Source organism: Lynx canadensis, chromosome A1 (genome assembly GCF_007474595.2).
Source record: "Lynx canadensis isolate LIC74 chromosome A1, mLynCan4.pri.v2, whole genome shotgun sequence".
Lineage (NCBI taxonomy): Eukaryota > Metazoa > Chordata > Mammalia > Carnivora > Felidae > Lynx > Lynx canadensis.
In genome coordinates this window covers 97,628,281-97,654,579 of record NC_044303.2, presented here as the reverse complement: position 1 = coordinate 97,654,579, position 26,299 = coordinate 97,628,281, and the positions used below count along the sequence as shown (strand labels likewise).

Genomic DNA, 26,299 nt, shown 5'->3' with positions numbered 1-26,299 from the left:
TTAAATGTATGACGCATTTGAAAATGTAACACAGATTATCTAACTGCCCAATACCCATTTCTTCATTAAGTCTTTCCATCTACCAAAAAAATTCCAGTATTTTAAGCAAAGAAAATTAAATGGAAATAAATATTTTTACAAGTAAGTTAAGGACACTTAAAATGTGTCAAATTTGTCATTGTCATATCTGGGCAAAATGTTCTCAAGCCTCTCTACTTTTACTCTCTTTCCTTTTAATAGATTACTACCAAAATCACCTTGGTGAAGGAGCTGAGCTCGGTAAGCTGGAAGGGAAGTTGTAAGGAACGTATGAAGTCGAACAGCTAAAAGAAATTTTAACCCACATTCATCGAGAGTTTCTCCACCTATGAACAACAAAAACAATAACAAAGTATTTACTTTTTTGTATTTATAAGAAAACCATTTCATGAGCAAACTCCAAGTAAATGTTAATAATTCTGGCATGTGGCATATGTCACAGCACCAAATACAGGAACAAAACATTCTGAAACCAACAAAAGTTACCGGTCTAATTATTATCTAATATTTCCTTTGTCTACACAAACAAACATCACAGACCAAAGTAGTATAGTTAAATATTTTGAAAAATATTAAAGAGAATGAATTGACTCGGGGTTAGCGATATTTTTCATAACTCAACCTCCTCCCATCTGATCTTGTTTAAATTAAAATGTAACTAAATTTTAAAATAGTTTAACCTTCACTCTGCAATTCCATGTTGATTCAAGCCATAGACCCATCCCAATAATCAACTGCTAACACAGGAAAAAATAGTTACATATTTTCCTTTCAAACACAGTTCAAGGGGTGCATCCTACTGACCTATGCACAAGGCCAGACTTGTTAATTTCAAATCTTACTGAGATCTGATGTGAATTCTACCTTCCAATTTTTTTTTTTTTTTATAACTCAGATTAAGAAGAAAAAAATGCTCTCTGGGTGAGGAAAAGACCTAATTTTATTATACTTATTTTTGTTATGCTAAGCAGGAGTATACATTACTGCTAATTTTAAAGAACCTCAATATTTTAAAAACCCATTAACAGGGGCACCTGGCTGGCTCACTCGGTTAGGTATCCAATTTATGGGTTTCTGCCCAGGTCAGGATCTCAAGGTCTGTGGGATTGAGCCCCGCGTCAGGCTCCACAATGATAGCATGGAGCATGCTTGGGACTCTCTCTCTCTCTCTCTCTCTCTCTCTGACCCTCAACCTCTCTACATGCATGCAAACTCTCTTTTTAACTTAAAAAAAAAAATTAACAGTGATTACAACAGGAGAAAAAGCAGAAAGCACCTTTTACTTTCAGGTATTTAAAGTGATTATTTATTTATTTATTTATTTATTTATTTATTTTTGAGACAAAGAGAGACAGAGCATGAATGGGGGAGGGGCAGAGAGAGAGGGAGACACAGAATTGGAAGCAGGCTCCAGGCTCCGAGCCATCAGCCCAGAGCCCGACGCGGGGCTCGAACTCACGGACCGTGAGATCGTGACCTGAGCTGAAGTCGGCCACTTAACCGACTGAGCCACCCAAGTGCCCCTAAAGTGATTATTTAATAAGAAGGTTAACTTTTGCCAAACTCAAAAGGATTCGAGTGGATCTTTAACATTATTAAGCAGACATCAGGTAAAAATGACTGGCATAGTGACTCTCTGCATACTCTCTCAAAGTACTATGATTTACGGAAAAATAGTATCTATTAAAGTTAAAACTATCATGAAGGTATAGTAATAATGATTTTAAAAACCGTCATGGGCATAATTTTTATAAAAATCACTTAAGATAACTTTCTGCATAAGTAAGTAGAACGGTGACCAGCTGTTCTGCCACTCCCATACCTAGTTTAGTTTTACCTTGGCTTCTGTCTCTGCTTTCTCCAATATCAGTGCTGGTAGTTGCGATTGTGTCTGCTAAGGCCATCAAAGACATCTGCTCCATCCGGCTGAGTCCTGGTAAACTAGAATGAAGTAAGTGGCCAGAGAGAACCTGAGCGTGCTCAGGACCAAAGTAAGTTGGACTGTATTGTGAAAGGTCGATAACCCTGGGCTTTGTGTTTTCTTCATCTGTCTCTAACACGTGATTATCAGTCATTAAAGTTGGGATCTGAAAAAGCTCATCATAACTTTCTTTTGACAACTGGTTTGAGTTGTTTAAAGTACTTTGATTACTAGATTTCTCTAAAGACGCATAACAGCTATCGTCATCTGCTGCAAGTAAGGCATATAAAGGAAGCGGAGGGACAGAATCTATTTCTGTATAATCTGTATTTTCACTTTTGTTGAAAGCCTGGGGATCTCTGGTAGTGCTTCCACTAGCACTGATGGTGAGAGATCTAAGGCGGCGCTCGTGGTTGGATTCGGCTTCATTCAGAGCCACAACCTCTCCAGCAATGCACTTGACAAGGTGCGACAAGATGGCCTTTGCTCTCCGAACTTTGCCAAGGTCCATGAGTTCTAAAAGCTGCAAAGGATGGTACTGAGGTAAAGTTGGGGAAAGAACATGAGCTGCTTCAAAAAGACCTGAATCTTCTGTGTCCACGGAAGGATCAAAGGCAGTTCTCTTTCCACAGATTTTCTGTGCAAGACTGGTCATGGATCGAGTCAGAGTTTTCTTTGGAGGATGTAATCCAGAACTTGATGAGTTACTCTGTTTTATTAAACTTATTATAGATGGAGTGCTCCCATTGTAGGACTCTGTGACAACGGGTTCTTGTTTAGAAGATGGCTGCCACTGGGAATATACATGCATTTCACAGTCCATGCCTACCACCAGGATGCCATCCCGGACCCATGACAAAGAAACAGGAAAAGGTGGAGAGCCTTCTACTGAAGAAACCAAATCCATACTTCTTAATAGCACAAATTTAGAAAGAGGCACAGCTTTAGTGCTTTCCCAGAGAGGAAATGCGAGGCTTTCCTTACCAGCCTGTTCTTGTACCTTGCCAGCCAGGGGTCCATACATAAAAAGTTTTGATCCAATTCCTACAGTGAGGATATGAGAACCATCCTCTCTGGACATCCAATCTAAGTGAACTAAATGCTTTGTGTTGGATGTGATACTCTCTTTACTGGAGAAATACACCTCTTGCTTATTGTAAGCCACTAAGTTGCTATCAATACTAATGCCAGAATCTAACACTGTATTTAATTCGTCTAAATGAATTGTCTGTTCAAGGACCCAACAGGAACCTCCTGTAGACTCACATTCAAAAATGCTTACATGCATCAAAAAGTCCTGAGAAGACCTACTATTAGATGCAGGCTGCTTATAGGCTACTGCTAACCGATTTGTATGTGCACAGCTAACTTCTACAGGCCTACCAGGGACGGTTATACTACTATTGCTATGAAGTCCATCCTCAATAAGTAACGGCCATTCTTCCCAAATGTATACAAGATCCATTTTTCCATTCTTCAATGTGGCAGATTCTCCATCTGTTACTCTGCATCTCCAGAATCTTACTTTCTCATCTGAGCATGAAGTTGCCAATAAATAAGGAGCACTGCACACAGGATATATGGAAGAAGAACTCAGATGTCCTAAAACAAAAATGATCTATTAACAAAATGTCAAATTGGATAAGTATTTCTGTTTTCATGTACTAAAGGTTTTAGTCTTTGTACAAACTCCTGTTAACAACGTGACGGCCTATACTCAGTTTAAGAGTCAACAAGACCAGTAAAATGCTTTTAAAGATGTCAAAAAGGTATACATAAAGGGCAATATTACCAAAACCGAGAACTGGAAGAGAACTCTGAGGTGGTCTGCTTCAATTCCTACATTTAATAGGTAAGGACCTTTGACCAAATATGTGATGTATCTTACACTAAATCAAACACAAGCTAGAATGATGCAGAGTTAGAAAACCTGAATTCTAATGCTGGTTCTCAAGCCAGTAGTCTCTCTGCTCATTTTATATATTAATATGCATCTCATTTTAAAGATACCAATATATTTTTAAAACTGTGTCAACATTTCCTGGCTCCTTCTCTTTCATCTTTTTCAATACAATTTTGTAAGCAGCCCATGCTTACTGAAGTACTAGGTGAGCCCTCCGTAACTGATGTCTATGTGACATTACTGATGCTGAGAAGATTCTTAAGTGGGACAAAACATTTGCCATCCTTAATGTAATGACACACTTTTAATTTCCTAAACCACTAGCAAACTTCTTTTTCTTCAAGATGGTAGTGACTATTTTAGGTTCCTAGCCACAGGGTCTCTGATGCATCTATTCCACTCTAGGAGTCTAGAGCAAAAGCAGGTATACACAAAAAGTAGACAAATACGAGCAGCTATGTTCAATCAAACTTATTTACAAAACAGGTAGGTAGCCCATAGTTTGCTAACCCATGAACTAATTACAACATAGAAATGCTATATAGGATATCTATCATATTTTAAAAGCATTTCAACATGATTTTAATAAAGTTTTTTTTAAGTCCTCAAGGAGGATAGCAGTGTTGTGAAAGGACACAATTAGCATTGTCCGTTGGTATCTCTGAACTGAGTAGAGAGTAGCTGACCTTCTTAATAGACTTGATATTAAAAAAAAAAAAAATTAAGACTAGGAAAAATGCTTTTTCTCTATGCTATTTTTTGCCAAACAAAACGAATTTCTCCTTTTTCGCTAGAACTCCTACTCTTCTGCCAAACTCAACTTGGGCCAAAGTTAAATAAGAGGGCTGTTTTTAGAAATATTTCTCTTAGATTTCCCATATTATTTTAATTGGAGTTCAGTAGTGAAGATCCAACTATTCTGGCTAAGGGAACAGTTCTTAAAATTGTGTCTATACAAACATCATTCTTTTTCAAACTTTTTCTTTGCATTAATGCTTCTTTCAGTAAAATATATGAAGAAACAAAATTAAAAGTTATTAGAACAATGTTAATACCCCAGCTCCTAACTTCACCAATTAGAAAAGTACTTGATAATGACATGGCAAACTGCAAAGCATTCCAAGTCATCAGTTCAAAAAATGACAGAGAAGTAGAAAAGACCAAATGCACACTGTGACTATGAAACTCAAAGAAGTGGGTAATAAAAGGTGATTTTGTCTTGGTTTTCCTGATACCCTAGAATCGTGGTTCTTCATCTATTGTATGAATTAGAATCACCTGGGACCCTTGTTGAAACAGCCTGTGAGGTGCACCAGCATCTGTGATTCAGTAAACCGGGGAGGGTGTAGACCAAGAATTTTTATTTCTAACAAGTTCCCAGATAATGCTGATGCTGCTGGTCTGGAGATCACATTTTGAGAACCACTCCTCTAGATTAAAGATGATAAATATTACGAGGAACGACCCATTCAAAATCCCTCAGAGCACACAGCTCCAGGCAGCCATGACCAACATTATCAAAGTTGGCAAATAAGGCACAAACTTGTTACTATCTCTGCCCTGGAAACGCTCAGTTTTTCTTCATAAAGACGTCATGAAAATTTGTTTTGGAAATCACTACTTAATGCTACAACTCGCTGACAAATGTCAGACATCTGAAAACATAATGAGAACGTAAGTTTTCAGTTTAAGGTAAAGAGAGTGTTTCCATTTCTGCTTCCATGTGCATTTAAGAACAGGTAGCTATGCTTCTTTTTATATATATATTTTTTCCAACGTTTATTTATTTTTGGGACAGAGAGAGACAGAGCATGAACGGGGGAGGGGCAGAGAGAGGGGGAGACACAGAATCGGAAACAGGCTCCAGGCTCCGAGCCATCAGCCCAAAGCCTGACGCGGGGCTCGAACTCACGGACCGCGAGATCGTGACCTGGCTGAAGACGGACGCTTAACCGACTGCGCCACCCAGGCGCCCCTCTCTTTTTAAATACCTTACCTAATATTCATAGATTCCAAAGTTTGAGTAGTCTCTTTTCACAAACTTTACAAACCTGCTGATGGCTTAACACTTATTATCTCAACTCCTTCTGGCAAATTCAATTCTTGGCTATAAACCATTTCTGAAGACAGAGTTAACTTGCTGGTACTCTGGAGATTTGCTCTGCAAGCCTGATACTTCTGTGAAAAAGGAGACAGGATCTTTTCTGGAGAAGATGAATAATGTTCTTCTGGCTGCCAAACTGCTTCAGTTATTTTTGTATCTACTTTTTCATCTATAAAACATAAGAAAAGAACCAAAAACCAGGGGGAAAGGGGGAATCCCTGTAAGTATTAAAATTACTACATTTTATAATCCAAAAGCCTTATAAAAGATTTTAAAACATACTAATATGATTTTTTACAATAAGAAAATGAGAGAATCAGTTTGCTTTTTAAATTAATTGAATAAACTACAGTTACCTTCACTCAATAAGAATAGCTTTAAAAAATATGCAGTGAACTATCTAACCACATATAATTTGTTAATTTAAGCCTAAAGTTAAAAAAAAAATTAAAAAGACTCACCTAATGAGACAGGAATAGACTTTAAATGTAAATTCCACATGTGTAACAATGATTGGTTGTCTTGGGTGCACTCTATTACAATTAGGTAGAATTTCTCAGAAAATCCATTAGGTGAGCTGCCTGTTGGTATTAATAATTTTCACTATTAACATGAATAAATGAGACAACTTATTAAATACACCAAGTTAAAATAAGTGAATTAAAAAAAAATTAAAACCCTTACCTAAAATTCTACGTAGAAAGTAACATTATAGAGTGCAATCAACTTTTTTACCACATGAATTTGTATCAACTTGAAATTTTAACAATTATATGTATGCTATGCTTAAATTTCATCTTTGAATTGACAGGCTTAAAAAAATCACATATCACAGTCATCACTGTCACATCATTCACATAGGTTACACTATAATAAGGAAATTTCTGAACAGAGACGCTGTGACATATACTTTAAATGAATACATCATGGGGTGCCTGGGTGGCTCAGTCAGTTAAGCATCAGACTTCAGCTCAAGTCATGATCTTACAGTTCCTAGGTTTCAGACCTGCACCGGGCTCTGTGCTAACAGCTGGGAGCCTGCAGCCTGCTTCAGATTCTGTGTCTCCCTCTCCTCTGCTCCTCCCCTGCTTGTGCTCTGTCTTGCTCTCTCTCTCAAAATCAAATAAACATAAAAAAATTTTTTTTTAATGAGCACTACTACCATGATTAAAACTGTGTTGCCAAACACAATTCAAAGTAAATAACTTCCATAATGGAATGATCTATTAATGATGTTTATCTAAGAACCAAACCAAAAAAAAGTATTTAATTCATCATATTATTTAAGAACATTTTTCTTGGTCAAAACTCCATGATTTAAGCAGCGCATAAGCTGCTCAAAATAAACCAAAAAACTGCAACTAAAATATAAAATCAGTGACTCATTATTAACTGAAATAAAATGGACCTGGTTTAAATTTTATCTAAGTCTTCTTGGTTACAAGCTAATCTTATGTACAAAATCATGTAAAGAAAAATTATAGAAACTATATAAACCATACAGCATATAAAAATCAGGAAAAAAACCACACACAAATCATATTGTGTTACAAGACTAAATGAAAAGGTAGCTTTGGTAACGTGTTCCAGGTGAGTTAGGCATCTAAAGCACAAGAATTTAGGGGAGGGAAAGGATAAGGGATAATAACTAAAGACAAAAGATCAGAGATCAATCTATTTCTGATAATTTTACTAACAAGAAAGAATGTCCTATTAATGAAAGTATCTGTGAAATATTTCTTCTCTTCTTAACATTACAGCAAAATAAGATGAACATTTTGGGTGTTTTCTAGAAAACTACAATAATGAAGGTAATAGCTTTTGAGTAAAAGTAGAATTCCCTGAATATTTTAAGAAAAACTAGAAAAAAGACTTAAAGAGAAAACAAAAGTTAAAAATTAAAGACTCATAGAAAAGAAAATGCTGGAATAGATTAAGATCACAACAAACTCAACCTTAAGCATAAGAGAGTAATTTCTTTTAAAAACCTTAGAGAGATTTGGATCGTTACAATATTAATGTTATTAATATTTTAAGATATGAAAGGAATCAAAAAGAACATTTTGTTGATATAAATAACCCTTTATCTTGTACCTGACATCTTTATTTACCAATTTTAGTATCTTTGTATCCTTATATTCAGAACTTACCAAAGCACTGTGTTGTTGCACAGTTCATGAATTCTCAGAGAAAATGACAGACTAAGTGAAAACAGTGGTAAGAAACTAGATATTCGACATAACGGTACAAAACTCAAAAGAAAAGGAAAATGGAAAAAGGTAGAATTAAGAAATAATGCACAAGAGGAATAAGACAAATAATCAGGAACAAATATAAAATGAAAATAATATTACTTGAGGCTTAATAATGGACTTTAAAAAGCAACAGGCACAAAAAACCAAAACCAACCAACAAACAAAAAACCCGGAAAACAAAAGCAGCAGGCACAAGCTGTATGTATGGTTCATGTGCAAGGAAAGTCATTTCTGAGTTTGGTTTGGCTCCGTACATGAAACTGATGACCAAGAGATTTTAGTTTCATTTTGTTCTATTTTCCTTTACGCAAAGTAACAGTTAATTCTGAGTGTAGGAGTTTAATATAATTTTTTTAAATGTTTAACTTGAAAGTATTAAGGCAGTCTTTATAATTTGAAGTTTTAAGCTACTGCTTTAAAATTTTTTGTTTTAATGTTTATTTTTGAGGGAAAGGGGCAGAGAGAGAGGGAGACAGGGAATCCAAAGCAGGCTCTGTGCTTTTTTAATGCAAAGTCCAATGTGGCGCTTGAACTCACCACCATGAGATCATGACCCGAGCCAAAGGACGATCAACCAACTGAGCCACCCAGGCGTCCCTAGGCTACTGCTTTAAACTGTAGGTTTCTAAAAGGTCAGGTGTCCCTATTACCCAAATTGCTGGTGGAGGACCCTGTCCATGCAAAGAGTACTCATACATTTATCATAAAAAACATTTCTATTATGCTTTTTAAAAAATGTAATTGACAAACCCCTTTAATGTTTTCATGTGTATATCCAGGTTTAAGAATTTAAAAATACTGGTATTTTTTTTTTATTTAAAGAAAAAATTTTTTTAATGTTTATTTATTTTTGAGACAGAGAGAGACAGAGCATGAACAGGGGAGGGGCAGAGAGAGAAGGAGACACAGAATCCGAAACAGGCTCCAGGCTCTAAGCTGTCAGCACAGAGCCCGACGCAGGGCTTGAACTCACGGACCGTGAGATCATGACCTGAGCTGAAGTCAGACGCTCAACCAACTGAGCCACCCAGGCGCCCCAAAAATACTGGTATTTATATGCTAAATAATATCAGAAACCTACATAGGAAAATTTTAAGTTCACATAGATGGTATGAAATACTATATCAACTTATCTTCATTAAATGCTTAATATACTCTACATAATATTTCTCACTACATAAAAAAATTATTCTTTACCTGCATCAGACAATATTCTGTCTTTTCCCAGACTTTTCTTCTCGAGGTTATTCAAAATGAAATCTTCTTGAAAAACATGAAGCAGCTGGGTTTTTCTGCCTTGCTGAATGTAAATAAATACCAACATATGTAAGTTGACATATGTGTTATTTACCTAATGCTAAGTGGCCAGAAGAATAATACTTACAAGTTTGGTAATGGGATCTAATGCGATAATGCATCCTGGCCTGGCAGTTGACTGCTGACTTACTATGTTAAACACTTCACCAACATATTTCTGTTTAAAAAAAAAAAAAAAAAATGGATATCTCCTTTATTAAACAATTAAATTAAAAAATAATTAATAACTAACATGAAATTTCAGGCATAGTAGAGAAATAAGTTCAAGTGGGGCTAAATAAGTCCCTAAGTTGCTCTCATCATAAACATTCTGGGACTTTACCTTACCTAATTATGTTGGAATGAATAAGAATTATGGCTCAGTTGGTACAGAGAAAAACAAAAGCAGTGTGCGGTGACTGCTAGGGGAAAGAATATTTCACATCTATAAATATGAAGGACTGACTTCAATCTCATGGAAATATTCTAAGAATCAATGCTTTTCGGGCATTAATAAAAAAAAAAAATTTTTTTAACGTTTATATATTACTGAGAGACCAAAAGAGACAGAGCCTGAGCATGGGAGGGGCAAAGAGAGAGGGAGACACAGAATCCGAATGAAGCAGGCTCCAGCCATGAGCTGTCAGAACAGAGCCCAACGCGGGGTTCGAACTCACAAACCGCGAGATCATGACCTGAGCTGAAGTCGGACGCTTAACCAACTGAGCCACCCAGGTGTCCCTTCGGGGATTAATTTTGAGGTAAGAAAGATGGAGCTAAAGAAACAAGCTGATATATTATGTCTATATGCTGATTTCTCAAGCTACTTATGTCCTGACTACTCTAGTCAAGGTCACATTGTTAAATTTGATCTTCAACACACTTAATCTATGAGCAGCATTTGATTCTGGTGATCACTCCCTTCTTGAACTGTCTTCACTCGGCTTCCACTATACACCACATTTACCCTACTTTCAACAATGGCATGCTCCAGGGTTCAATCCTATCACTTCTCCTTTTCTTCAGGGATCTCATTCAGCTCCATGCTTTTAAATTTATATTCTGACAACTACTCATTTTATATCTTCAGACTGGGCTTCCCTCTAAACTACAGACTAGCTTACTAGGTCTCGTAGGTGTCAAACAGTCATCTCAACATTAACATGTCCAACACCAGGCTCTCAAAAATCCATGCTCTTCAAAATCTGCTACTTATACATTCTTCTCAACTCAAGGTCATTCTATTCTTCCTTGTGCTCACACACAAATGTGGGGCATCATCCTCTTTTGCTCATACAAGCCCCAATCCAGTTCAATCTTGCCTATTTGATGTTCAAACCACATCCAGATTTGTCCAATTCTTTTTTTAAATATAATTTCTTGTCAAATTGGTTTCCATACAACACCCAGTGCTCATCCCAACAACTGCCCTCTTCCCTGCCTATCACCCACTTTCACCTCCCCTGTACCCCCAACAACCCTCAGTTTGTTCTCAGAATTTAAGAGTCTCTTACGGTTTGCCTCCCTCCCTCTCTGTAACTTTATTTTTCCCCTCCCCCTCCCCCCTGGTCTTCTGTTGAGTTTCTCAGGATCCACATATGAGTGACAACATATGGTATCTGTCTTTCTTTGCCTGGCTTATTTCATTTAGCATAATACCCTCCAGTTGTTGCAAATGGCTAGATTTCATTCCTTCTCATTGCCAAGTAGTATTCCTTTGTATACATAAACCACATCTTCTTTATCCATTCGTCAGTTGATGGACATTTAGGCTTTTTCCATGATTTGGTTATTGTTGAAAGTGCTGTTATAAACATTGAGGTACATGTACCCCTATGCATCAGCACTTCTGTATCTTTGGGTAGATTCCTAGCAGTGCTATTGCTGGGTCATAGGGTAGTTCTACTTTTAATTTTTTGAGGAACCTCCACACTGTTAAGATTTGTCCAAATCTTACCATCTTTATCACTACCACTTGCTACCATTACAAGCCGCTTTGAGACTGTCTCTTGGACTACTATAAAGATTCTTGGATTGGCCTTTCTGATTCCACTTCTGCTCCCATGTCTAATGTTCCACATCACTTACTCCGCTCCAGTCACAATATCATCTTACCATCTTTATCACTACCACTTGCTACCATTACAAGCCGCTTTGAGACTGTCTCTTGGACTACTATAAAGATTCTTGGATTGGCCTTTCTGATTCCACTTCTGCTCCCATGTCTAATGCTGTCTACAACAGCAAGAGAAATCCTTTCAAAACCTAAGTGAGATCATATCAATCTGTCAATGGTTTCCATGTTCTTCAGATTAAAAGCCAAAGTTACCAAAATGGGCCATACAGCCCATTGTATGATCTGGCCAGGCTGATTTTCCAACTTTATCCCTGACTACGTTCCACATCACTTACTCCGCTCCAGTCACAATATCCTCCTTGCTGCTCCTGTACATACCAAACATGCTCTGACCTCAGCATCTTTGCACTAGCTGTTCCTCTTCCTAACATACTCTTTCTCTAAATATTCACATAGCTAGCTCCTTCATCTCCATTAGATCCTTTCTCAAACGGTACCTTCTCTGTGAGGCTTATCCTGACCAGCCCCTTATCTGGCATTCTCCACTACTTCTGCAACATGGTTTCTCTCCACAGTATTTATTAATATATTTTTACCTTTTTTCCTATAGCCCTTCACTAGAATGTAAGCTCAGATTTTTGTCTGCTCTCTTCACATCTAAATTCCCAGCATTTAAATAATACCTGAAAAATAGAAGGCCCTCAATAAATATGCGTGTTTCTCCTATAACACTCTTGTATGTGTTTTGAAAAACCCTGCATTCTGAAAAACCACACATTAAAAATAGGAAAAAAACAGGATTGGAGCAGACCAGTGACACTATGCAATTATATAACTAGAACATTAACAAAAACGTTGACTGGTAGCTGAGGAGATGGTTTGAATTCCCTGAACAATAAGCTCAGTGAGGTTGAAGGTTACCTCAGGGTTCATTTAAAAACACCAAAGCCAAGGATGGAAATGCTGGCTTGCTGGTGGGTTGCTATTAGCTGTGTAGAGGAAGAAGCACCGCCTATCATAAGACAAAGGCTTTGTGAGGAGTTGAAAGGACAATAACTGAACTGCAACGAAGTTGAGAGCTTTTTTCTTTCGTGGTTTAAGATTAAAATTCTACTGCTGCTACTCCAGCTCCCAGTGTCTTGAAAACACTACAGGTGAATCAACATAACTTCCACATTTATCCTGCCAGTCATCCTCATTCATTTCTGAGCAAAGAAGTATTAGAGAAACACATATTGTAGGAAACCAGACTTTACTTTTGGAATGAATAAAAGAAATGGTTTCTTTTTAAAGAAGCTAAGAATCACTATAATGGTACCTTATAAATGTGAAAAAAATGAAATAACTAGAAAATATACATCTATTTACTACAAATTATAGGTCACAATTCTAGAACATGCCCAATAAATATAAATTACTTATCTAAAAACATCATACTATACACTTAATTTTAAAAGCCATTTACTTACAGAAATTTCAGGATTGGAAAGCTCATACAGAAGTTTCTTGGCATCAATAACAGCTTCATATAATCTCAGATACTGCCCATCACTTGCTACAAAGCATGCACTAGGAGAGTTGCAGTATGCACCTAGAAAGTATTTATGGACACTTACAATTTAACCCTTAAATAATAATTTCAGAAAATCTAAATCTCTTAAATAAGAATTAGAAAGCTCACCTAGACAGTAGCTGGGTATAAGAGTGGGCAGCCACGCCACATTGGAAAATGCAGAAACATGTAGAGAATTAATCCGGGCCAGTTCAGAAACACCTCCAGAAAAAGACAATGGCCCAACGGGATCAACCCTCCAAAGAATAAGCTCACTATAAACTGCATTGGGATCCTGAAATGTCACATCAACGCTGCTTTTATTCTGTTGTGCCAAAGAACATTCTTCAATATTTACGGGATCATGAGGTTGCTTTTGGTTATCGACATCCGGTGTCCTTAGTGCATTATGGTGTGACGTCGTCAGCAGTAATGGTAATACTGAATGGCAAGCTAAATCGTTAAGATGAAACCGATGACCACAATATCTGGATTTATGAGAAATACTGAGAACTGTAGAAAAAGCAGATTCTTCAGCAAAACTGACCAGCCACTGATTCAGAGAGCCATCAGCATGCTTTGAAATCATCATAACATTAGGGGTAAAAATACTTAATTTTAAACTGTTAGTTGATTTACTGTGACCAGAGGAGATTAGCATTGATGTGGACCGCGTGAGACTAGAAGGTTTTTGTTTTCCTTGCTGAATAGCCAAGTCAACATTCTTGGTGCAGGCATACATCACTATGCTTTTACAGAGAGAGTTTGCATCACCTGTGGGGAAAGCTACAGGAATTCTGGAAACAAAGGACACCTAGAATTAAGAAAGCAAGCATTAGAACATATGAAATAATAAAAAGAGGTATTACAAAACAGTACCCACATTTAACAAGAAGTAGCTCTCCAGAGATTGTAATAATAGTACCTGGACTTGACGAAACATACCAGGCTGGTATTCGTCCAGCCAATCCACATGCCAAACCAGCAAAGAACCATCCATGGGATGAATACTGAATAGCATGTCTGCATTTTTACTCCATTCAGACAGAAGTACTTCAATCTGATGATCAATGGCAGCGGAGGGTAATGGTGCAAAACTTGAATTTGGTACCATTTTATCACTGCCCAATTCCTTTTTTTCATGATTTGCTTTCAGATCATCAACACCATCATCCATTTCTATGAGCAAAAGAATTCATGACCCAGTAAGTACAATTAAGCTATTACTATAAATTAAGAAACACCCTTGTAAATACATTCAAGATTAAAAACATAACGGCTTTCCTATAAACAAGAAAGTGGCTCCTTTTTAAAAATAACTTTGCTCCAGGAATATAAGACCATTAGAGTTAATTCTAGAGGGCCTATAGGACTGACTCAGTGGATTAATGGTAGAGTACTAATACTGGACTAGAAAATAGCGAAACTGGTTGTACCACAATTTACTCAGAAGTAAAACATACTACTTGCCTGGACCTTAGTTTTTCTCACAGTAAAATCACAGAGTTAGAACTGGGGATATAATTCTGGGCTGAAATATATTATTGGAATGCAATTTGTATTTTCTTCATAATATTAGATTTTTAAAAACATGAGTCCACTGTACTAGTGATGCTCTAGGTGTATACACTCATAACTGATAGGACACCTTAAAGAAACTATTTTAAAGGAATACACTTAAAGTGCAATTTCCAGATCTCCTTCAATAACACAGGTAACTAAAACTGCTATACTGAACTATTAAAACAGGTACATATGCATATTGTGACCTCTATTTCAAAAATCCTGGCCTCTACTCTTGGTTAGGAAAACAGAGACGTTCTTAAGAGAGACTCAAAAAATGGTAAGACTGTTTATCAGATTTAAAAAATTTGTTAAGACATACAAATTATTAAGAAAAATAATTTAACAGAAAAATAGGCAAAGAGCAGGAAGAGGCATACCACAGAAGAGCTAAAATAATTCTATTCAATTTGCCTCAAGAAAATGACATGTAAAACAAGATGCCATTTTCCCCATATCAAGTGGCAAAAATATTATGAAATATAATGAAAAGCTCCAGTGTTGGCAAGGATGTGAAAAAAGGTTATGTGGATCCATTAGAAAAGGGTATTATAAACACTTCTGGAGGGTAATTTGGCAAAAGTTATTGAAATCTAAAATGTCCACACTCTCTGGCAATTCTGTATCTGGAAATCCTCTTATGTAAAAATTCACAGGAAGATTAAAAGATGTGTCCTTGTACCATGATCAGTATAGTGAAAAATAATTTAAATCAATTTAAATGTCAATCAAAGAGAAAATACTCAAATTTTCTCTTGATATGGAATAATCAAGAGCTGGTAAAAATCATGAGATGGAAAAGGGCCCATCAGTGAATTTAAAAAGCAAGCTGCAGGCAGATCAGTGTTTTTGTTTAACAAATGAATACCTACAGCACAACTTAAAAAAACAACCATATGTATGTTTGTATGAGCACAGAAAAGAATATCTTAGAAGTACACTCAAACAATATCCAATTATTTTCCTAACTGTACTGTTTGATTTCTTTTTTTTAATGAGCCCATACAACCTTATAATCAAAACAAAACTTTTTAAAAACAGAAATATTTATGAACTACAAACTGTAGCAGAGATGGCTAGCTACCCACCACAAACTCATGCTTCCTAGCCCTCAGTATAGAATGACCACCCAGTCATGGGCCTTATGACTAGTCTTTGCCAGTTAAATTAGAATATAAATGGTTTATGATATGTGCCAATTCTGAGTTAAAGATGTTGAGAAACAGCTAAACCTTGTCCCCCTCCGAAGACTCTTCCAGCTCCCAACCTACCTGAGGCTGAATGCAGACTTTAAGGCCCTAGTACAATCACCTGAGGATTTCATTAAATTGCAGATTCTTAAAGATCGTGCATTTCTAACAAGCCTCAGGTAATGTCAATGCTACTAGGCCACAGGTAGTCCTTTAAGTAACAAGGTCCTAGGGGCTGACAAGAGCATAAGTATGGAGAATCCTGAGCCTCTATCATCCCATAAAAGAAAGCCACTTGCAACAGGAATGTTAAATGAGCTGGATTATTAAATGAGCTACTCCAAATCTGTATTACACCACTGAAATTCTGAGTTTCTGACAGGAGCTAGTTTTAGCCAAATATAGACAACTTAGCTATTCTCAACAAAACTTGACATTTTTTTTTTTATCCTTGTTAAAGCTTTACCTTCATCAGATTTTACATCTGCCTGATTAGAGTCTTCTACACTGGGCTCAGAAGATGGCTGTTCAAAACTTTTTCTAAGTTGCTGTAAAAATACTTCCATGGACAAAGTAAAATGCAACTCTTTGTTGTTCAGCCAGTGTACCACAAAAGGCCCACTCTTCTCATTATTGTCACTTAGACTTAGAGATGTGATAGAAGGAAGAAGTGGAATGTCTATAAAGAACAACAAAACACACACAATATTTCTATCATACACAATATTCAGGTCTCATATTTTTACTATTAACTATTACATTTATCTTTACACTTCTGTAACATTTTAAATAAGATTCCCAATATAATGTTTGCCACGATTATTAGTAACAACAGCTTTAAATGATAAATTTAACATGCCTATTATAAAGGAAAACAATTACGTATTCTAGGCCCTATAGCATAATTTATATACACATACAGATATTTTCTTTATTATCTTTTTTAATATGAAATTTATTGTCAAATTGGTTTCCATACCACACCCAGTGCTCATCCCAACAGGTGCCCTCCTCAATGCCCATCACCCACTTTCCCTTCCCTCCCACCCCCCATCAACCCTCAGTTTATTCTCAGTTTTTAAGAGTCTCCTATGGTTTGGCTCCCTCCCTCTCTAACTTTTTTTTTTCCTTCCCCTCCTCCATGGTCTTCTGTTAAGTTTCTCAGGATCCACATTAAGAGCGAAAACACATGGTATCTGTCTTTCTCTGTATGACTTATTTTACTTAGCATCACACTCTCCAGTTCCATCCACGTTGCTACAAAAGGCCATATTTCATTCTTTCTCATTGCCACGTAGTATTCCATTGTGTATATAAACCACAATTTCTTTATCTATTCATCCGTTGATGGACATTTAGGCTCTTTCCATAATTTGGCTATTGTTGAAAGTGCTGCTATAAACATTGGGGTACAAGTGCCCCTATGCATCAGCACTCCAGTATCCCTTGGGTAAATTCCTAGCGGTGCTATTGCTGGGTTGTAGGGTAGCTTTATTTTTAATTTTTTGAGGGACCTCCACACAGTTTTCCAGAGCGGCTGCACCAGTTTACATTCCCATCAACAATGTAAGAGTGTTCCCGTTTCTCCACATCCTCTCCAGCATCTATAGTCTCCTGATTTGTTCATTTGAGCCACTCTGACTGGCGTGAGGTGATATCTCAGTGTGGTTTTGATTTGTATTTCCCTAACAAGGAGCGACGTTGAGCATCTTTTCATGTGCCTGCTGGCCATCTGAATGTCTTCTTTAGAGAAGTGTCTATTCATGTTTTCTGCCCATTTCTTCACTGGATTATTTGTTTTTCAGATATTTTAATTCAAAAAATATTTTCATTAAGAAATAAATCTGTGATTTGTGGATAGTTAATAGAAAAGTGTCCTTAATTTACATACAAACTGGTAAGAAATCTCTTTTAACCTAATCTACCAAAAAAAATTCCATCAATATGATGTCAGAGGAACAAGTGATATATTTATCTTGATTTTAACCACTTTTTAATTTAGAGACTGACAGTAACTTTTTAAATGATGTATCTAACTCTAAGTGAGATAATTCTGATTTATTAGCATCAAGATTCAAGTTGTAAAGGAGAAACTGAGATCCCTATTTTGTACTCAAGGAAGGCATTTAAGACAAACGAACTCAGCTAAAAAAAATTCTTTCTTGGTAGTACTTTTCATCTAATTGCTAAATTAAGTATACTGACGTACAGAGTAGAATGTGACAAATGATAGTCCCTAATTAACATAAAGGTGAAGAAAAATTTGCCTATCATATTAAATCAAACCTAAATCTAGATCATGCAGATATCTGCTAAACAGTAAAGGCTACATTGGATTCACAAAAGGTTAACAATTTTCCACAGAACAAATTTATTGATTTTTTTAAGGGAGAGATAAATAATTTGAATTAATGACCTGTGTCAGACACCAATGAAAACAGTATTACAGAGGATGAATGATAAAATAAAGAATAAAAAAACCTTTCTCCTATCCCTTCTGCTGGAGGCAAATTCTACGAGTTGACAGATATATCCAATCCAAGAACTCTGTTTATAACTGTACATTCATTACTGTAATTATCTGATTAGCATCTATCTCTTCTCTCCTGATTATATGCTTCATGAAAGCAAGGATCACATCTGTTTCTATTACCACTGTACCTCCAGCTCCTACCGTATCTCTGGTTGCTGTAATGGCACAGACCAAACACTCAATAAATGTCTTGAGGTACTATATTGCCAGTCCTACTACCCCTAGGTGCATATATATTAGTGTCAGGGAATGTGAGAGTGCCCTAAGAATCCTAATGAGTATGATTTTCTGATTTTCAAGCAACAATCAACACAAGAGAGATCAGCAATGACTCTAGGAGATCACAGACCTAGCTGTTAAACACACAAGAAGGAGAGGCTAATGGAGGCTTTTAACAGAAGCATTCTGGGTTAAGACAAAACTTACATTTCTTCTGTCTCCTGACCTCAAAGAATTTCATTAAAGCCATTTTTTTATGAGAGATCTTCAGGGAATGGGTATTAAGAGAACATTCTCTACGAGCTCCTTTCCTTTATCTATGGATGGGCAAATAAGGGAAGCTCTAAGAGTTTGGCCTTGAATAACAAACACAACATTCAGAAAGGTCATTCCAAAAGGTCTAATGTGGGAAAAGAAGAACTCCATGGTGTCTAATCTAGCTGCTAATATTATTATTTTGCTTTGATTTGTTATATATATATGGCTTTTCATTAAGGACCTACACTCTAAAAGAAAGGTTTTAGAGTTTTTCTTATTGGAAGGTCATCAAGGAGATGCTACATTGAAACTTAGTGTTTATTTTTCTGTAACAACTCAGACTTTTCCATTAAAGCAAGAATCCAAGCTTTCTTTATTCTCAACATGTTGTCCTTCATTCAGAAGAGACTTTCAAAACTATTCCAGTGATCTCAGAGTTGCCTGTGGGTATTACAAGCACTGTCAGTATACGTTTTTTGATAAAGGTAATGGTATTTCCCAAGCCTAGGTAATGTTTTCATAAAACTAGTTCAGTTTCAGGGCCCCTGGGTGACTCGGTCGGTTAAACACCTGACTCTTGATTTTACCTCAGGTCATGATCTCATGGTTTATGAGACTGAACCCCACGTGGGGCTCTGGGTTGGGAGCTCAGAACCTGCTTGGGATTTTCTCCCTCTCTCTCTACTGCTCCTGGGCTTGCACGTTCTCTCTCTCAAAATGAATCAACATTTAAAAAAAAATAGTTCAATATTGTCCCCTTTCATTTTCTTGGCTCATGAATTATTTTAGAGCTGGGACTGTTGTTAACCAAATTTGTCAGCAAATACTCTTTACTCCTTCTGTAAATATCCCTACATTTAACTTACCAGAGCACTTCTCACTTTGATTCAGGTAACTAATGAACCATATTTATTGTTATTTTTCCTTGAAGAATGCAATAGTACAGCAACAACCCAGTATACTATATGAAAATAGGTTTACTTTATGCATAAGGGTATCTGCAAATATACAAAAACTCAATAGGGTTTATCTATGGCGGAGAAGGACTAAGGTACAGCACAGGTGAAACTTTTCACTTTCTGTACAGATGGTATTTACCATGCGCAAATACTGTTTTTAATCTTTTTTTCAGTAATATTCTAGTTCTGCTTTAAATGTCCCAACTGTGACCACTTGTTTTTTAAACTCACAGAAAATATTTACTGAAATGATGAGCACTTTAATTTAAAAATTCAAAGATCCAGATATCCTAGTTCTTTTAATCTAACAGTGCATTATCTCACTAGTAAGATAAATTTAATTCCCATTTACAACTTCTATATATTTATGCCCTATTTCTGGAATGTCTCCTAAAATCAAGCATTAGACACAAGGGTTTTATTTTAACAACCATACAATAGTTACAAAATACTACTTTGTGGTGTTAACCTGTTAAGTTTTAGCTGAAATCTCAACTTTTTTTTTTAAGCTTTATTTATTTTTGAGAGAGAGAGAGAGAGAGAGAGAGACAGAGTGTGAGTGGGGGAGGGGCAGAGAGGGAGACACAGAATCTCAAGCAGGCTCCAGGCTTTGAACTGTCAGCACAGAGCCTGATGCGGGGCTCGAACGCACGAACCATGAGATCATGACCTGAGCCAAAGCTGGACGCTTAACCGACTGAGCCACCCAGGCGCCCTGAACATCTCAACTTTTGAATGAACTAATTAAGAATCTCAATGACTAAAAAAAAAAAATTTTTTTTTTTTTCAGAGAGAGGGAGGGGACACAAGTGAGCAAGGGGCAGAGAGAGAAAGAGAGAGTGAGAGAGAGAATTCCAGGAGGGTCAGAGACAGAGACAGAGAGAGAGACAGAGATGTGGGGCTCGTGCTAACCCAATGTGGGACACGAATTCATGAAATGCGAGCTCATGACCTGAGCCAAAGTCAGATGCTTAACAACTAAGTCACCCAGGTGCCCTACGACTTCTTAAGATTTTAAATCACAAACCAAGTCATAGCCTTAAAAAGCAAACAAGTAAACAAAAACCTATCCTATGTCATTACTGAGCTGGCTATAACAAAGTTAGGTGAACAAGTCACCTCCAATTTTTTACTTATTCAAAACTAGAAGTATAACTTATTTGTTACCAAATCAACTTACTCAATTTCCAGGAACATTTTTGGAACAGTGTTCTCTTACCTGTGGCTGGGTTGATGCTGGCTGCAATATGAAAGTGGCAAAGTGCATTGGCGTGCAGGGGAGCATTCCTGTGGACACGATGAGGGTCCTGCTGATGTGGCAGGTATCCAGTATGTGCTACAAGGGCAAGTGATCTCCTCCGACCTCTGCGAAAATGTCTCAGGTTGACCTGTGTGAATAAAAACAAAGTAAAACCATCATTAAAAGTAAAACAATCGTTACATAATGATTGCTTGACATTACATATACCCTATTTCATTTTTTAATTCTAATTAACTTTCAATTACAGTATAATTACAGCTATATTAGCTTCAGGTGTACAATATAATGATTCAACGATTCTATTGGTTACTGAGTGCTCCTCATGATTAAGTGTACTTTTAATCCCCTTCAACTAATTCACTCACCCCTCAACCAACTCCCCTCTGGTAACAATCCATTTTTTTTTTTTGTCTTTTTTTCTTTGTTCATTTCTTGTTTCTTAAATTCACATGAGTGAAATCATATGGTATCTGCCCTTCTCTGACTTATTTCATAACACCCTATTTCAGATGAGTTTGAATGTACAAATATTTTTCAGTACTTCTGTGCAGCAAATTTGAACTTGAAGAATAAGCTTAGAACTGCCTAATTTCTTTTAACCATCACACAATACTTTGCGATTTTTATTTGGTTTATTTTCTGATAATTAATTAATTTTATAAAACAGAATTTTAACAATGTGTCTGTGGATAATGATGTCTCTATGTGTACTGTTCCCTTTGCATCCACAGTTTATACCCTATGACCACAAAGCACTGAATAGTGTTACCATCAGACATTAGGATGTTATTCCATAACTTGCAAAGCTTTTTCAGATATCACTTCATGTGACCCACAAGGCAGACAGTGCTGATTTTGTTATTCACATCTTTCATATAATAGTTTCTACAGAACCCAAAGTCACCTAAACATAGAACAAGAGTCTTCAGATTCCTAGTCAAGAACTTCTTTCAGCTATTATACATAACCATTCTATTACTTGTTGAGTCTCCCAGAAATATATATTTAATTATATTCTGAGCCCTGAGAATACTCTCCAAGTTTGAAAAATAGTTGTTCCATAATCATACAAAGTATTCAAAGATAAATCACTTCAGAACACTTTGTTTTCAATATCAAGAAAATGGGAAACTGTATTATTAGTCTATGTTCAATTAGCCTACACATTAAAAATTTACTTTTACTTTTCACACTACTTAGTAAAATAGAATCTGACAAACTATTCTTTTTTTTAATGTTTATTTATTTTTGAAGGAAGAGAGACAGAGCATGAGTGGGGGTGGGGTGGAGAAAGGGAGGGGGGGGGAGAGAGGGAGAGAGAGAGAGACAGAGAGAGAGAGAAAGAGAGACACACACAGAATCCCAAGGAGGGTGTGGGCTCTGAGCTTATCAGCACAGAGCCTGACATGGGACTCAAACTCACAAAACTGAGATCATGACCTGAGCTGAAGCTGGATGCTTAACCGACTCAGCCACCCACATGCCCCTCTGACAAACTATTCTAATCATTCCTATAATTATGACAAAACACCCAACCTGTGAACAGCAAATATATATATATGCATATATATATAAAAAAATTATTTTTACAGTCAAATCTTTGCATTCTCAGATTTTCATTTACTTTGTTATTTTAGCTAAGTCAACTGTAATCTTTTTGTTATCATTAGGTAACTTAAGATTAACTTCATAATTGTAAGTACCTTTATGCTCTAGGCAAATCCTTAAAAATATTTTTTAATATTTACTTATTTTGAGGGAGAAAGAGCATGAGCTGGGAAGGGACAGAGAGAGAGAGAGACAGAGAGAGAGAGAGGAAGGGAGAGAATCTCAAGCAGGCTCCCCACTGTCAGTGCAGAGCCCAATGTGGGGCTTGATCTCACACACCGCAAGCTCAGGACCTGAGCAGAAATCAAGAGTCAGATGCTTAACTGACTGAGCCATTTAGGCGCCCCCTTAAGAATATTTTTTGAACGAAACAAATTATAAAGTTTTCTGAGAATCATTTTCCTAATATACATATATGTCTTCATACCTAACCATATGACTTTGAATATTAACTAGGATGAATGTTACAAAAAAGGCAATGTACAAGGGGTTTTAAAACTTGTAGGAAATAACATCTAATAAAAACACTTACATCTGAAGCATTTTGAATTCGTTCTTTACTAGAAGCATTTCTTTTGAAGTTATTTGTTAAATTAATTGGTTCGGTCCAATGGCTGCAGTCACCTCCATAGAGCAAACAATCATTTGGTAAAAAGGTCTCTACCCAAAGACGACATACATTATCTTTGCAGCAAGTCAACAACACGTTACATACAGAAGCCCTGAGGAATAAAAAGATTTTAGAGGCAAACATATAAATTTCGTACGGTATAATATTCTAGTGTTTCTGTAATTATTTAAATGCACACAACTGGAGTACCAATGAAGAAATGTCAATATACATTTATGCAATATACTTAGTCAAAACCATTAAAACTGAGTGGGTATTTGATCTCATCATAGCAAATGCCTGCTAACCTATTTCTTTTCTGCTTAGAATGTGGTACTTCTTGTTTTAAGAATCTAAAATTCACTTACATCCAAAGAACAAAGGCTGAGATAATGCCATAATCCCTCAGTCAATAAGCAAGGAAAAACACATTTTCTTTAAAAGTTTTCTGATTTATCCATTGAATGGTTACCATTTGAATTCTTTCATAATGCTTTATTTTTTGCTTTCTGTGAAGACTCATGCACACTGGTCACTAACAAGCTACACTATTTAGTATACTTATTTTCCTCCATGCTTAACATATTCCAAAAGCAGTGAAGCACAAGAGAAGAAAAATCATGATAAAATAATTAGTAGCCACCTCCTTCCTTATTCTTTTTTTTTTAATTTTTTTTTTTCAACGTTTATTTATTTTTGGGACAGAGAGAGACAGAGCATGAACGGGGGAGGGGCAGAGAGAGAGGGAGACAGAATCGGAAACAGGCTCCAGGCTCTGAGCCATCAGCCCAGAGCCTGACGCGGGGCTCGAACTCACGGACCGCAAGATCGTGACCTGGCTGAAGTCGGATGCTTAACCAACTGCGCCACCCAGGTGCCCCCCCTTATTCTTAACTGTCAGTGAATTTACTATCTTTCCACTCACAAAAGCAAAATCAATTACATATATATTAATAAACCCCATAAGCATGAGGAGTTCAAAGGCTGAACTCATATCAACAAAGACTACATTCTATTGAGGAACTCCTGCAAAAAAAAAAAAAAAAAAAAAAAAGGAAAGAAAGAAAAAGTCACAATATCTTGCTTGTAGTAGACACAAACATATCAGAATTAAAAAGAACAATCAGTACAAGGCTTCTATCAAATAACTCAGGAAGTTAAAGAAAAATAAAAAGGAAATCAAAATTTTGTGTAGTAGTCACTTAATTAAACGTTATCTGCTTGATTAAAAAAAAGAACAACTATAAAGGGGAAGAAAAAGGAAAACTGTGTATTGTCTGGGTTGCTCTCCCCTTCAGCTTCCCTCTCTTTTCTCACCTCTCCCTTCCCCACCCGCTTCTCTGTCTACTCCTCTGCCTTTCTCCCTTTCCATCCACTCTCGGGCCTCCCTCCCTCTGCCTTCTCCCACAATTCTCTGCTTCTCAGCCTTGCTAGGCCATTCTCTCTTTCCACCTGTCCCCACTTGCTAGGGCACCTCCTTCTTTCCTTTCTGAGTTCTGTTTTCCTACTCCTTTCTCCTTCCTCATGCCTCTCCTTCCTTTTCCATTTTTTCTCCATCCTCCTCTGATCTATCCTCTTTCCTTCTCAGCATTTCTCTCTTGTTCATTCGCATCCACAAAGGTGGTGACAATGAGATTAAAAGCGCAATCAGAACAGAAGAAAATACACCAAAAGGCAATAGGAAAAGTTAAAGGTTCACAGAGCCCATCTGTAACCGGCAGAATGCACAGGCTTATAAAGGAAGAGGAGAAAGTAGTAGACTGAAGGGCTGAATAGAGAACAATCAGAAGGGGCATTAAGAACTTAGGCAAAGCAACAAAACAAGCAAGATACACAACTCAGAAGCATAGAGAGGCCTTTGACCTAGGAGTGTGGTGGCCCCAGGTGACTCTCCTCAAGATACTAGACCTTACAGACAATCAGTATAAAGAGGTGCCAGGTAATCTAAGAGAATGGAAGAAATTCCCTGCTCTGTGTGAGGCATTTCGCTAGCAATATGTCCTTTCCTCACTTCGTATCAGGGTAGCTCATTTGCTCATATTCAGGTATAACCACCACCCCTCAGTAAAAGGTATAACCACATGGAAGGCAAGCATGTGATAGGTAAGTGTCTATGACACCTGTGACAGCTACAACAAGACAGTGTGTCCCATCTTCATGTAACAACAGGCCAATTGTTGTTTTTGCAACTAGTTATCTAGGGAAGGGTGTACAACCAACCTTCCACTTATCCTACATTCATCGGTGTTTAGTGAAGAAGTATATGCTCATTACAAACACTTTCCCATTCTTTTCTCTCAAGCCAGCAGTACCCTTGCATAAAGTATTACCATTTGGCTGAGTATCTGAATTTTACGTGAAAAACAAAGCACCTGTATAGCCCAGTGAAGATGCCATATCAGAAAGAGCAATGGTTTAGTTGATAATGGGATCTCTGTCATTCTCAGAAGGGGTCAGCCTTCCTACCACATACCTGCAGGCAGCTGGTAAAACAAAAATGAAACCTAAAAGAGCTCAGGGAGATTAGCTGGTTCGTAAATGACACGGACCAAAAGAAAAATTCTTGAGACGTCTAAAAGATACTGTAACAAACAGAAATTCTAGTCCTATGCCACAGTTCCCGCACAATGTAGTTGCTAAGAGATAAAACGAACACAAGCAGAAGGAGAAATTGCTATGCCTCACTGGTGTTACTAGGCATTCGTGACAGCCCAGTGCAAGGCACCTGCCTCTGCCTCCACCACAATCCCTTTTACCAACACCGAGTGAATTAGGTCAGGTACAGATGTGACTGTCCTCTCTCAAAAGATAAATAATTCATAAGCCTCTTTTTCAGTATTCTGGTAGTCTCACCATGTGCAAATGAGAACACTTGGATGTATCAGAAGAAATCAGCCTCCAAAATGATGTAATCTTTATGGTTTGCAATGACAGCTATTTTTATTGTGGCC

General features: G+C 36.9%; 1 protein-coding gene across 3 annotated transcripts in view; it reads right to left on the bottom strand.

Moving 5' to 3' along the window:
• Positions 1–26,299, bottom strand: part of DMXL1 (Dmx like 1) — a 135,139-nt gene that overhangs the window by 71,810 nt on the left and 37,030 nt on the right. For all 3 annotated transcript variants that reach the window (XM_032592714.1, XM_030317036.1, XM_030317043.1), the window contains exons 8-19: positions 23,271–23,460; positions 21,089–21,257; positions 16,367–16,579; positions 14,073–14,326; positions 13,277–13,961; positions 13,065–13,186; positions 9,607–9,696; positions 9,420–9,522; positions 6,429–6,548; positions 5,915–6,136; positions 1,877–3,562; positions 258–365 (exon numbers count right to left, since the gene is read on the bottom strand). In XM_032592714.1, coding sequence (XP_032448605.1) covers positions 258–365; positions 1,877–3,562; positions 5,915–6,136; positions 6,429–6,548; positions 9,420–9,522; positions 9,607–9,696; positions 13,065–13,186; positions 13,277–13,961; positions 14,073–14,326; positions 16,367–16,579; positions 21,089–21,257; positions 23,271–23,460 — 3,962 coding nt within the window. The remainder of the gene's footprint in view (positions 1–257; positions 366–1,876; positions 3,563–5,914; positions 6,137–6,428; positions 6,549–9,419; positions 9,523–9,606; positions 9,697–13,064; positions 13,187–13,276; positions 13,962–14,072; positions 14,327–16,366; positions 16,580–21,088; positions 21,258–23,270; positions 23,461–26,299) is intronic.